General features: G+C 54.8%; 1 protein-coding gene across 1 annotated transcript in view; it reads left to right on the forward strand.

Annotated features, from left to right (window-relative positions):
- The first annotated feature begins 305 nt into the window (after positions 1-305).
- Positions 306-12,370, forward strand: part of PDHX (pyruvate dehydrogenase complex component X) — a 69,820-nt gene continuing 57,755 nt past the window's right edge. Inside the window, exons 1-3 of the mRNA XM_075326529.1 lie at positions 306-368; positions 1,760-1,935; positions 5,561-5,659. Of these exons, the coding sequence (XP_075182644.1) occupies positions 306-368; positions 1,760-1,935; positions 5,561-5,659 (338 nt within the window). The remainder of the gene's footprint in view (positions 369-1,759; positions 1,936-5,560; positions 5,660-12,370) is intronic.

A 12,370-nucleotide genomic window follows, 5' to 3' on the forward strand; every position in this document is an offset into this window, starting at 1 on the left:
TGTCCCTGTGTGGGTGGTTGCACCGGTGCTGTCCCTGTGGGGGGTGGTTGGCACCGTCCTGTCCCTGTGGGGGGTGGTTGGCACCGTCCTGTCCCTGTGGGGGTGGTTGGCACCGTCCTGTCCCTGTGGGGGTGGTTGGCACTGTGCTGTCCCTGTGGGGGTGGTTGGCACCGTGCTGCCCCTGTGGTTGGTGGTTGGCACCGTGCTGTCCCTGTGGGGTTGTTCGGCACCGTGCTGCCCCTGGTGGTAAGTGGTACGAGTCACCGCCCGGGTTCCCCGATATCTGTGGACCTTCAGCAGAGTTCATGGTGATGCAGTTTCAGAGACAAAACCGTGACCCACCTCCGTCTCGGACTTTTCACCTTCTGGTAAGAGGGGTCAGTGCCCGGCCCAGTGTCCTCGTATCATCACAAAATCCTGAGGTTGAGCATAAGCCGAGATCTGAGCACATCACATGGATAATACGGCGTACAGCGGGGAGCAGAACCGGGGAGCGGAGGAGAGGGAGGACTGTGCAGAGGAGACGGCTGCCTCATATCCATCTCATTCCGTTTTGGGTGGGTTTTTGGGGCGCTCATGTCACCCTTATAAAGTCCCATTTCTGAGCACTGAGCTCCACGTCCTGCCTCCGATTCTCCGTCCAGCGCTCGGGACCCGGATTCCCCTGATGAGCTTTGTGTCAGGCGACAGATTTCACTAGAAATCCCCATTATTTTATTTGGACAAGATTTGCAATTTTAAGCCTTAAAGTGCCCCAGAAATAGCTCTCGGGGCTTCACACGGCCCCCGCTTCACGCTTTTTCTTTTCTTTTTTTCATGTTATTTGGGTAATTCGCTTCCGGTTAAATTCACATTTTGAGTCTGAAAAAGCTGAAAAAAAAGTAAAATAATAAACCCCCCCCCCCCCCCAAAAAAACAAACCCTAATTTTATACTAGGAGTTAGAAAATTGCAGATAATGAATGAGCATGTGTGACTGTGGTGGTGTTACACAATCGCTTTCAGCTCTTTGGACCGCCCCCAGTTCTTTGGACCGCCCCTAGCTCTTTGGACCGCCCCCAGCTCTTTGGACCGCCCCCAGTTCTTTGGACCGCCCCCAGTTCTTTGGACCGCCCCCAGTTCTTTGGACCGCCCCCAGTTCTTTGGACCGCCCCCGGCTCTTTGGACCGCCCCCGGCTCTTTGGACCGCTCCCGGCTCTTTGGACCGCTCCCGGCTCTTTGGACCGCTCCCGGCTCTTTGGACCGCTCCCGGCTCTTTGGACCGCTCCCGGCTCTTTGGACCGCCTCCAGTTCTTTGGACCGCCTCCAGTTCTTTGGACCGCCTCCAGTTCTTTGGACCGCCTCCAGCTCTTTGGACCGGCCTCCAGCTCTTTGGACCGGCCTCCAGCTCTTTAGACTGCCTCCAGCTCTTTGGACTGCCTCCAGCTCTTTGGACCGCCCCCAGCTGTTTGGACCGCCCCCAGCTGTTTGGACCGCCCCCAGCTGTTTGGACCGCCCCCAGCTGTTTGGACCGCCCCCAGCTGTTTGGACCGCCCCCAGTTCTTTGGACCGCCCCCAGCTCTTCGGACCGCCCCCGAGGAGCTATGAGAGCGACAGTTTAGTGATTTCTTGATGTTATCCCCATTGTTGCTTTGCTGCACTGGGTCTGGATCATCAGTAGACCCCAGCTAGGATCTGCTTAGGGGTTTACCCCTGAAAGAGTTGTCACTCTAGTACGTCCCTCAGTAGATCCTCATGTCACTGATTTTATTTTCTGCCAGGTTCAGGAAGGCAGCAAGAAAGTACGACTCGGATCCTTGATCGCGCTGCTGGTGGATGAAGGTCAGGACTGGACCCAGGTGGAGATCCCCAGTGTTCAGAGCCCCCCACCGGCAAGTCCCACCGCCGCCACGACCACAACACCACAGAAGGGCCCGGCCCAGCCTGGAACATTTCGGTAGGTCTCTATTTATGTCTTTAACACATTTGTTTGATGTCAGCGGTGCACAGGGAAGTGAATAGAGCGGTGTCACACAGGCACGTACTTAACATCTGAACCATCAAATTATGAAAATAATTAACCCTTAAAGTAGATTTAAAGCTTTTTATTGCACCTCCACAAACAAAAAGTACTAAAAAGTGATCAAAACATGGTATGAAGCCCAAAAGCAGCAATGAAATCCTACCGTTTCCCGCAAGAACCAGCGCTTTCTGCGGCTCCACCGATGCGAAAAGCAAAATACGGAATTTTTCAAAACGAGTAAATTACCGTATTTTTCAGTTTATAAGACGCACCCCAACTTCAGAGCAAAAAAAGGTGAAAAAACAACATGGGGTCCGTCTTATAATCTGGTGGTGTCTTACCAGAGAGGGGGGGAGGGGCAGTGGTGGTGGAGCGAGGTCACAGGAGGCAGGGGCGGTGCGTGTCCCAGAAACTGTCGGCTGTGCTGGGGTTCGAGCTGCGGGCGGCGAGGGCTTCAAAGAAATGGCGCCCGGAGTCAGCGCAGATTGAGCTTTCGGCTCAATGGCAAGCCGAGATCTCATCTGCACATGCGCCACCTCCGGGCGCCATTATTCTTTAAGTCCGCTGCTGGGAGATCAATGGGTCGGAGGTGGCGCGTGCGCAGATGAGATCTTGATTCGAGAGCTCTATCTACGCATGCGCCAATTCCGGGCACCATGATTTGAAGGCCTCACCGCCCGCCCCGCAGCACCAGCATCAGCCGCCACAGACCCTACACAGCCGCCGCCGCACCAACCAACGCAGACCAAGCACAGCTCTCACAGCATCTGCACAGCTGCCACAGGATCTGCACAGCCGCCGCAGCACTAGCCAAGCGACCACAGCCCCTGCACAGCTGCCACAGCCCCTGCAGAACCACTGCAGCCCCTGCTCAGCCTCCGCAGCCCCTGCTCAGCCTCCGCAGCCCCTGCTCAGCCTCCGCAGCCCCTGCTCAGCCTCCGCAGCCCCTGCTCAGCCTCCGCAGCCCCTGCTCAGCCTCCGCAGCCCCTGCTCAGCCTCCGCAGCCCCTGCCACAGCCTCCGCAGCCCCTGCACAGCCACCACAGACCCCGCACAGGCCACCGCAGCCCCTGCACAGCCACCGCAGCCCCTGCACAGCCACCGCAGCCCCTGCACAGCCGCAGCATTCCCCCGGCCTCCTGTGACCCCTCTCCACCCCCCCGGTAAGCTACATTCAGATTATAAGACTCACCCTTCACTTTCCTGCCAAATTTTTTTGGGAAGAAAAGTGCGTCTTATAATGGGAAAGATACGGTATATAAAATAAATAGCATAACCCTTACGTGTGTGGTGTCGCCATAATCGCACTGATCTGCAGAATCCTATTATCACTATAAAAATAACATTTTCACCATTTTTTTTCTGCACATTTTATGGTAAAGTGAGCGGCGTCGGTGAGAGTGATACCTGGTGCGCAGTGCGCAGGCCCCTGTTTTGGCGGCGTGGTGCAGGTTTGCGGATGTTATATGGCGGCGCGCGTTCTCCCGGCGCTCACGTGTCCGCTCCGTGGCGTGTTCTGCTCAGACGTGTGAGAATCACAAGTGCTGATTTTTTAATTGCGGCCCTGAGCCAGCCGCCTGCGATGGAGCGAGCGCCTCTAATGACGCGCAGCCAGCTGTCTCCGGGTTCATTATCCTCGGTGCCGGAGTGCAGAGCTGCGCTCGCCCTGGGCGACCCGGCAAGACTCGAAAGGACGAGCCAACACGAAAATCGCGCTGCAAAGGTCACGCCTGCCACTGACTGCCACTGCCTGCCCACTGACTGCCAGTGACTGCCGTCTATTCCGCGCTGGTGGCGTCGCTGCAGTCTGAATCCGTTATCTAATGAGACCGCAGCCACGGACGTGATACTCATCAATTCGCCGGCGTCTCGCGGGAGCGATTTACCGCTCTGCGCTCTAATCCGTCTTAATTCATCCATGTAGACGTTTATTGACGTGGATGTAATTATTGGTATTCATAACGAGCCTTCTAAGGGGCTCTAAAGCACAAGCTATTACTCCCTGTTATCAGACAGCTCAGGCACACACATTCTATAATCTCTTCACATGTCTGATCTGATCAATAAATGCGTTATCCAATTTCTAAAACATTTAAACTTTGCAATATGTTGTTCCTCTGTTACTCCTCCTGGAAATGATCTGACAGATTTGGCAATGATTGGACAGCAGTAGAGTCCACAGGGACCAGCCCCATTGTTAAGGGTATCCCAATATGACATTGTTTGATGTTAATACTTTTCCAGGAGGAGTAACGGAGGAACGGTGAAATGAGTAGTAAGAGAAAATGCTCCAGAATTGTCATGCAAGTGCCATGTCAGGAGAGGCGGCCGTCCTCCATGTTTGTCCCCATTTATTTCCCATCTTTCCACAATGGGCGTTTTGCTTTTTTCCTCTGTTACTCCTCCTGGGAATATTTTGATTCAGTCTGCTTTGATTATTAGATTCAAACCGTATCAAGGTATAAAGGGTCATACCTCATTATCATAGAGTATAATTATATGTACATGATAATTTATTCACCTATTTCCAGGCAGTATAACAGAGCGACAACACAAACATTTTTTTAGAGTTTTGCATTATGGTGTTCCTCTGTTACGCCTCATTGAAATATTTTGATTTGTCTGCCTTGATTAGACCGTATCAAGGTATAAAGAGTCATACCTCATTATCAAAGGGTATAATTATGTGCATTTGTCAATTTATTCACCTATTTCCAGGAGATATAACAGAGCGACAACACAAGCATTTTTTAGAGTTTTGCATTATGGTGTTCCTCTGTTACACCTCATGGAAAATATTTTGATTCAGTCTGCTTTGATTAGACCGTATTAAGGGTCATACCTCATTATCAAAGGTATAATTATATGTACGTGATAATTTATTCACCTCGTTTCCAGGAGGTATAATAGAGGGACGACGCAAACTGTTTTGTTTTTTTTTTACAGCTTTTCATTATGGTGTTCCTCTGTTATTCCTCCTGGAAATGTTGTGAATCATTCGGCACTGATTGGACGGCAGCAGTGTGTGTAGAGCTGTGTCCGAAAGTAGTGCAAAGCTGTCAATATAGTGCAATGTTTCCAGGAGGAATAGCAGAGGAACAGCACAATGCTATTTTCTATGTAACGATGGGAATAATTGTGTCAGTAGAGCGGAGGGTCCTCCAGATTTGCCCCCTTACTCCTGCGTCCCCTCTCTGCATTGGTCCGCACGGGAGCTGCAGACACAGGATGGCGCGGGCCATGTCCTATGGTGGGAGGGGTGATCCTCGGTCAGGGTCTCTGCTTGCTGTCAGTGAATGGAAGGGGCGGTGGATGTTGCGCTTCTGCCGTCCCCCCGGTGTCGCGGATCTTGTAATTAATACCCAGAGCCGTCCGCGAGCCCAGAACACACACTAATCTGCTTACGGGATCAGCTTGAATGAAAGTGTAATTCCCCTTTAACTCGTCAAAAAACGGAACAGAGGAGATAAACAGACCCACGTGCACCGGCGGCTCAGCCCGGACCCCGGGGGGTTAAGATCTATTTTTTTGTGATAAATTTGATGTTTTCCTAATTTCAGGCTCCGCATGAGTCCGGCGGCTCGACACATCCTGGACACACACGGCATCGATTCCAAAAGTGTCGTCCCCTCCGGCCCCCGGGGAATCATCACCAAAGAGTAAGTGCGGACCACCGCGGCTGCAAGTCTTTATTGTCATGTATACCCATCCCCCGCCGGGGTCCAGGAAAAAGGCCGGGGATTGTCCCATGTGACCGCTAATGGACAAATATTGGGTATTTATATACGGGCTTCATTACAAGAGGGGTCATTTTTTTGTTTTTTATTATTTATTAGGGATTTTTAAAATGTAATACTTTATTTTAAGGTCTCAATTCCTAACGTGCCCAAGTGCCCCCTTATCAGCTGATATAGCCCAAGTGCCCCCCCATAAGAGGATAATGGCCCGAGTGCCCTCCTATAAGAGGATAATGGCCCGAGTGCCCCCTATAAGAGGATAATGCCCCGAGTGCCCCCCTATAAGAGGATAATGGTCGAGTGCCCCCTATAAGAGGATAATGGCTTGAGTGCCCCCTATAAGAGGACAATGGCTTGAGTGCCCCCCTATAAGAGGATAATGGCCCGAGTGCCCCCTATAAGAGGATAATGGCTTGAGTGCCCCCTATAAGAGGATAATGGCCCGAGTGCCCCCTATAAGAGGATAATGGCTTGAGTGCCCCCTATAAGAGGATAATGGCTTGAGTGCCCCCTATAAGAGGATAATGGCCCGAGTGCTCCCTATAAGAGGATAATGGCCCGAGTGCTCCCTATAAGAGGATAATGGCCCGAGTGCTCCCTATAAGAGGATAATGGCCCGAGTGCTCCCTATAAGAGGATAATGGCCCGAGTGCCCCCTATAAGAGGATAATGGCCCGAGTGCCCCCTATAAGAGGATAATGGCCCGAGTGCCCCCTTATCAGGTGATATATCTCGAGTGTCCCCTTATCAGGTGGTATAGCCCGAGTGTCCCCCTTATCAGGTGGTATAGCCCGAGTGTCCCCCCTTATCAGGTGGTATAGCCCGAGTGTCCCCCTTATCAGGTGGTATAGCCCGAGTGTCCCCCTTATCAGGTGGTATAGCCCGAGTGTCCCCCTTATCAGGTGGTATAGCCCGAGTGTCCCCCTTATCAGGTGGTATAGCCCGAGTGTCCCCCTTATCAGGTGGTATAGCCCGAGTGTCCCCCTTATCAGGTGGTATAGCCCGAGTGTCCCCCTTATCAGGTGCTATAGCCCGAGTGTCCCCCCTTATCAGGTGGTATAGCCCGAGTGTCCCCTTTATCAGGTGGTATAGCCAGAGTGCCCCCTTTATCAGGTGGTATAGCCAGAGTGCCCCCTTTATCAGGTGGTATAGCCCGAGTGCCCCCTTTATCAGGTGGTATAGCCCGAGTGTCCCCTTTATCAGGTGGTATAGCCCGAGTGTCCCCTTTATCAGGTGGTATAGCCCGAGTGTCCCCTTTGTCAGGTGGTATAGCCCGAGTGTCCCCTTTGTCAGGTGGTATAGCCCGAGTGTCCCCTTTGTCAGGTGGTATAGCCCGAGTGTCCCCTTTATCAGGTGGTATAGCCCGAGTGTCCCCTTATCAGGTGGTATAGCCCGAGTGTCCCCTTATCAGGTGGTATAGCCCGAGTGTCCCCCTATAAGGGGATTTGGGCTGAGTGCCCCCTTATACAAGGATAATGGTTCGAATACCCTGTTATAAGGGGATAATGGTCCGAGTTCCTCCTTATAATGTGTCTTATTTTTATTATTATTGTTACTTATAAATGCCACCAGATTCCATTGCTCTTCACAGGGCCGCGCATCACCTGCACAGATGGAGTCAGATTCCATTGCTCTTCACAGGGCCGCGCATCACCTGCACAGATGGAGTCAGATTCCATTGCTCTTCACAGGGCGCGCGCGTCACCTGCACAGATGGAGTCAGATTCCATTGCTCTTCACAGGCCGCGCGTCACCTGCAACAGATGGAGTCAGATCCATTGCTCTTCACAGGGCCGCGCATCACCTGCACAGATGGAGTCAGATTCCATTGCTCTTCACAGGGCCGCGCGTCACCTGCACAGATGGAGTCAGATTCCATTGCTCTTCACAGGGCCGCGCGTCACCTGCACAGATGGAGCCAGATTCCATTGCTCTTCACAGGGCCGCGCATCACCTGCACAGATGGAGTCAGATTCCATTGCTCTTCACAGGGCCGCGCGTCACCTGCACAGATGGAGTCAGATTCCATTGCTCTTCACAGGCCGCGCGTCACCTGCACAGATGGAGTCAGATCCCATTGCTCTTCACAGGGCCGCGCATCACCTGCACAGATGGAGTCAGATTCCATTGCTCTTCACAGGCCGCGCGTCACCTGCACAGATGGAGTCAGATCCCATTGCTCTTCACAGGGCCGCGCATCACCTGCACAGATGGAGTCAGATCCCATTGCTCTTCACAGGGCCGCGCGTCACCTGCACAGATGGAGCCAGATTCCATTGCTCTTCACAGGGCCGCGCGTCACCTGCACAGATGGAGCCAGATTCCATTGCTCTTCACAGGGCCGCGCGTCACCTGCACAGATGGAGCCAGATTCCATTGCTCTTCACAGGGCCGCGCGTCACCTGCACAGATGGAGTCAGATTCCATTGCTCTTCACAGGGCCGCGCGTCACCTGCACAGATGGAGCCAGATTCCATTGCTCTTCACAGGGCCGCGCGTCGCCTGCACAGATGGAGCCAGATTCCATTGCTCTTCACAGGGCCGCGCATCACCTGCACAGATGGAGTCAGATTAAATTGCTCTTCACAGGGCGCGCATCACCTGCCACAGATGGAGTCAGATTCCATTGCTCTTCACAGGGCGCGCGTCACCTGCACAGATGGAGGCCAGATTTCCATTGCTCTTCACAGGGCCGCGCGTCGCCTGCACAGATGGAGCCAGATTCCATTGCTCTTCACAGGGCCGCGCATCACCTGCACAGATGGAGTCAGATTCCATTGCTCTTCACAGGGCCGCGCGTCACCTGCACAGATGGAGTCAGATTCCATTGCTCTTCACAGGGCCGCGCGTCACCTGCACAGATGGAGTCAGATTCCATTGCTCTTCACAGGGCCGCGCGTCACCTGCACAGATGGAGCCAGATTCCATTGCTCTTCACAGGGCCGCGCGTCACCTGCACAGATGGAGTCAGATTCCATTGCTCTTCACAGGGCCGCGCATCACCTGCACAGATGGAGTCAGATTCCATTGCTCTTCACAGGGCCGCGCATCACCTGCACAGATGGAGTCAGATTCCATTGCTCTTCACAGGGCCAGCGGTCACCTGCACAGATGGAGTCAGATTCCATTGCTCTTCACAGAGGCCGCGCGTCACCTGCACAGATGGAGGCCAGATTCCATTGCTCTTCACAGGGCCGCGCGTCGCCTGCACAGATGGAGCCAGATTCCATTGCTCTTCACAGGGCCGCGGCATCACCTGCACAGATGGAGTCAGATTCCATTGCTCTTCACAGGGCCGCGCGTCACCTGCACAGATGGAGCCAGATTCCATTGCTCTTCACAGGGCCGCGCGTCGCCTGCACAGATGGAGCCAGATTCCATTGCTCTTCACAGGGCCGCGCATCACCTGCACAGATGGAGTCAGATTCCATTGCTCTTCACAGGGCCGCGCGTCACCTGCACAGATGGAGTCAGATTCCATTGCTCTTCACAGGCCGCGCGTCACCTGCACAGATGGAGTCAGATTCCATTGCTCTTCACAGGGCCGCGCGTCACCTGCACAGATGGAGCCAGATTCCATTGCTCTTCACAGGGCCGCGCGTCACCTGCACAGATGGAGTCAGATTCCATTGCTCTTCACAGGGCCGTGCGTCACCTGCACAGATGGAGTCAGATTCCATTGCTCTTCACAGGGCCGCGCGTCACCTGCACAGATGGAGTCAGATTCCATTGCTCTTCACAGGGCCGTGCGTCACCTGCACAGATGGAGCAGATTCCATTGCTCTTCACAGGGCCGCGCGTCACCTGCACAGATGGAGTCAGATTCCATTGCTCTTCACAGGGCCGCGCGTCACCTGCACAGATGGAGTCAGATTCCATTGCTCTTCACAGGGCCGCGCGTCACCTGCACAGATGGAGCCAGATTCCATTGCTCTTCACAGGGCCGTCGCGTCACCTGCACAGATGGAGCCAGATTCCATTGCTCTTCACAGGGCCGCGCGTCACCTGCACAGATGGAGCCAGATTCCATTGCTCTTCACAGGGCCGCGCGTCACCTGCACAGATGGAGCCAGATTCCATTGCTCTTCACAGGCCGCGCGTCACCTGCACAGATGGAGCCAGATTCCATTGCTCTTCACAGGGCCGCGCGTCACCTGCACAGATGGAGCCAGATTCCATTGCTCTTCACAGGGCCGCGCGTCACCTGCACAGATGGAGTCCAGATTCCATTGCTCTTCACAGGGCCGCGCGTCACCTGCACAGATGGAGTCAGATTCCATTGCTCTTCACAGGGCCGCGCGTCGCCTGCACAGATGGAGTCAGATTCCATTGCTCTTCACAGGGCCGTGCGTCACCTGCACAGATGGAGCCAGATTCCATTGCTCTTCACAGGGCCGGCGCTCACCTGCACAGATGGAGCCAGATTCCATTGCTCTTCACAGGGCCGCGCGTCACCTGCACAGATGGAGCCAGATTCCATTGCTCTTCACAGGGCCGTGCGTCACCTGCACAGATGGAGCCAGATTCCATTGCTCTTCACAGGGCCGCGCGTCACCTGCACAGATGGAGCCAGATTCCATTGCTCTTCACAGGGCCGCGCGTCACCTGCACAGATGGAGCCAGATTCCATTGCTCTTCACAGGGCCGCGCGTCACCTGCACAGATGGAGCCAGATTCCATTGCTCTTCACAGGGCCGCTGCGTCACCTGCACAGATGGAGCCAGATTCCATTGCTCTTCACAGGCCGCGCGTCACCTGCACAGATGGAGTCCGATTCCATTGCTCTTCACAGGGCCGTGCGTCACCTGCACAGATGGAGCCAGATTCCTTGCTCTTCACAGGGCCGCGCGTCACCTGCACAGATGGAGCCAGATTCCATTGCTCTTCACAGGGCCGCGCGTCACCTGCACAGATGGAGCAGATTCTATTGCTCTTGCACAGGCCGCGCGTCACCTGCACAGATGGAGTCAGATTCCATTGCTCTTCACAGGGCCGCGCGTCACCTGCACAGATGGAGTCAGATTCCATTGCTCTTCACAGGGCCGCGCCGTCACCTGCACAGATGGAGCCAGATTCCATTGCTCTTCACAGGGCCGCGGTCACCTGCACAGATGGAGCCAGATTCCATTGCTCTTCACAGGGCCGCGCGTCACCTGCACAGATGGAGCCAGATTCCATTGCTCTTCACAGGGCCGCGCGTCACCTGCACAGATGGAGCCAGATTCCATTGCTCTTCACAGGGCCGCGCGTCACCTGCACAGGATGGAGTCAGATTCCATTGCTCTTCACAGGGCCGCGCGTCACCTGCACAGATGGAGTCAGATTCCATTGCTCTTCACAGGGCCGCGCGTCACCTGCACAGATGGAGTCAGATTCCATTGCTCTTCACAGGGCCGCGCGTCACCTGCACAGATGGAGCTCAGATTCCATTGCTCTTCACAGGGCCGCGCGTCACCTGCACAGATGGAGTCAGATTCCATTGCTCTTCACAGGGCCGTGCGTCACCTGCACAGATGGAGTCAGATTCCATTGCTCTTCACAGGGCCGCGCGTCACCTGCACAGATGGAGTCAGATTCCATTGCTCTTCACAGGGCCGTGCGTCACCTGCACAGATGGAGTCAGATTCCATTGCTCTTCACAGGGCCGCGCGTCACCTGCACAGATGGAGTCAGATTCCATTGCTCTTCACAGGGCCGCGCGTCACCTGCACAGATGGAGTCAGATTCCATTGCTCTTCACAGGGCCGCGCGTCACCTGCACAGATGGAGTCAGATTCCATTGCTCTTCACAGGGCCGCGCGTCACCTGCACAGATGGAGCCAGATTCCATTGCTCTTCACAGGGCCGCGCGTCACCTGCACAGATGGAGCCAGATTCCATTGCTCTTCACAGGGCCGCGCGTCACCTGCACAGATGGAGCCAGATTCCATTGCTCTTCACAGGGCCGCGCGTCACCTGCACAGATGGAGCCAGATTCCATTGCTCTTCACAGGGCCGCGCGTCACCTGCACAGATGGAGCCAGATTCCATTGCTCTTCACAGGGCCGCGCGTCACCTGCACAGATGGAGTCAGATTCCATTGCTCTTCACAGGGCCGCGCGTCACCTGCACAGATGGAGTCAGATTCCATTGCTCTTCACAGGGCCGCGCGTCGCCTGCACAGATGGAGTCAGATTCCATTGCTCTTCACAGGGCCGTGCGTCACCTGCACAGATGGAGCCAGATTCCATTGCTCTTCACAGGGCCGCGCGTCACCTGCACAGATGGAGCCAGATTCCATTGCTCTTCACAGGGCCGCGCGTCACCTGCACAGATGGAGCCAGATTCCATTGCTCTTCACAGGGCCGTGCGTCACCTGCACAGATGGAGCCAGATTCCATTGCTCTTCACAGGGCCGCGCGTCACCTGCACAGATGGAGCCAGATTCCATTGCTCTTCACAGGGCCGCGCGTCACCTGCACAGATGGAGCCAGATTCCATTGCTCTTCACAGGGCCGCGCGTCACCTGCACAGATGGAGCCAGATTCCATTGCTCTTCACAGGGCCGCGCGTCACCTGCACAGATGGAGCCAGATTCCATTGCTCTTCACAGGCCGCGCGTCACCTGCACAGATGGAGTCCGATTCCATTGCT

The sequence above is a fragment of the Anomaloglossus baeobatrachus genome, chromosome 10 (genome assembly GCF_048569485.1).
Source record: "Anomaloglossus baeobatrachus isolate aAnoBae1 chromosome 10, aAnoBae1.hap1, whole genome shotgun sequence".
Lineage (NCBI taxonomy): Eukaryota > Metazoa > Chordata > Amphibia > Anura > Aromobatidae > Anomaloglossus > Anomaloglossus baeobatrachus.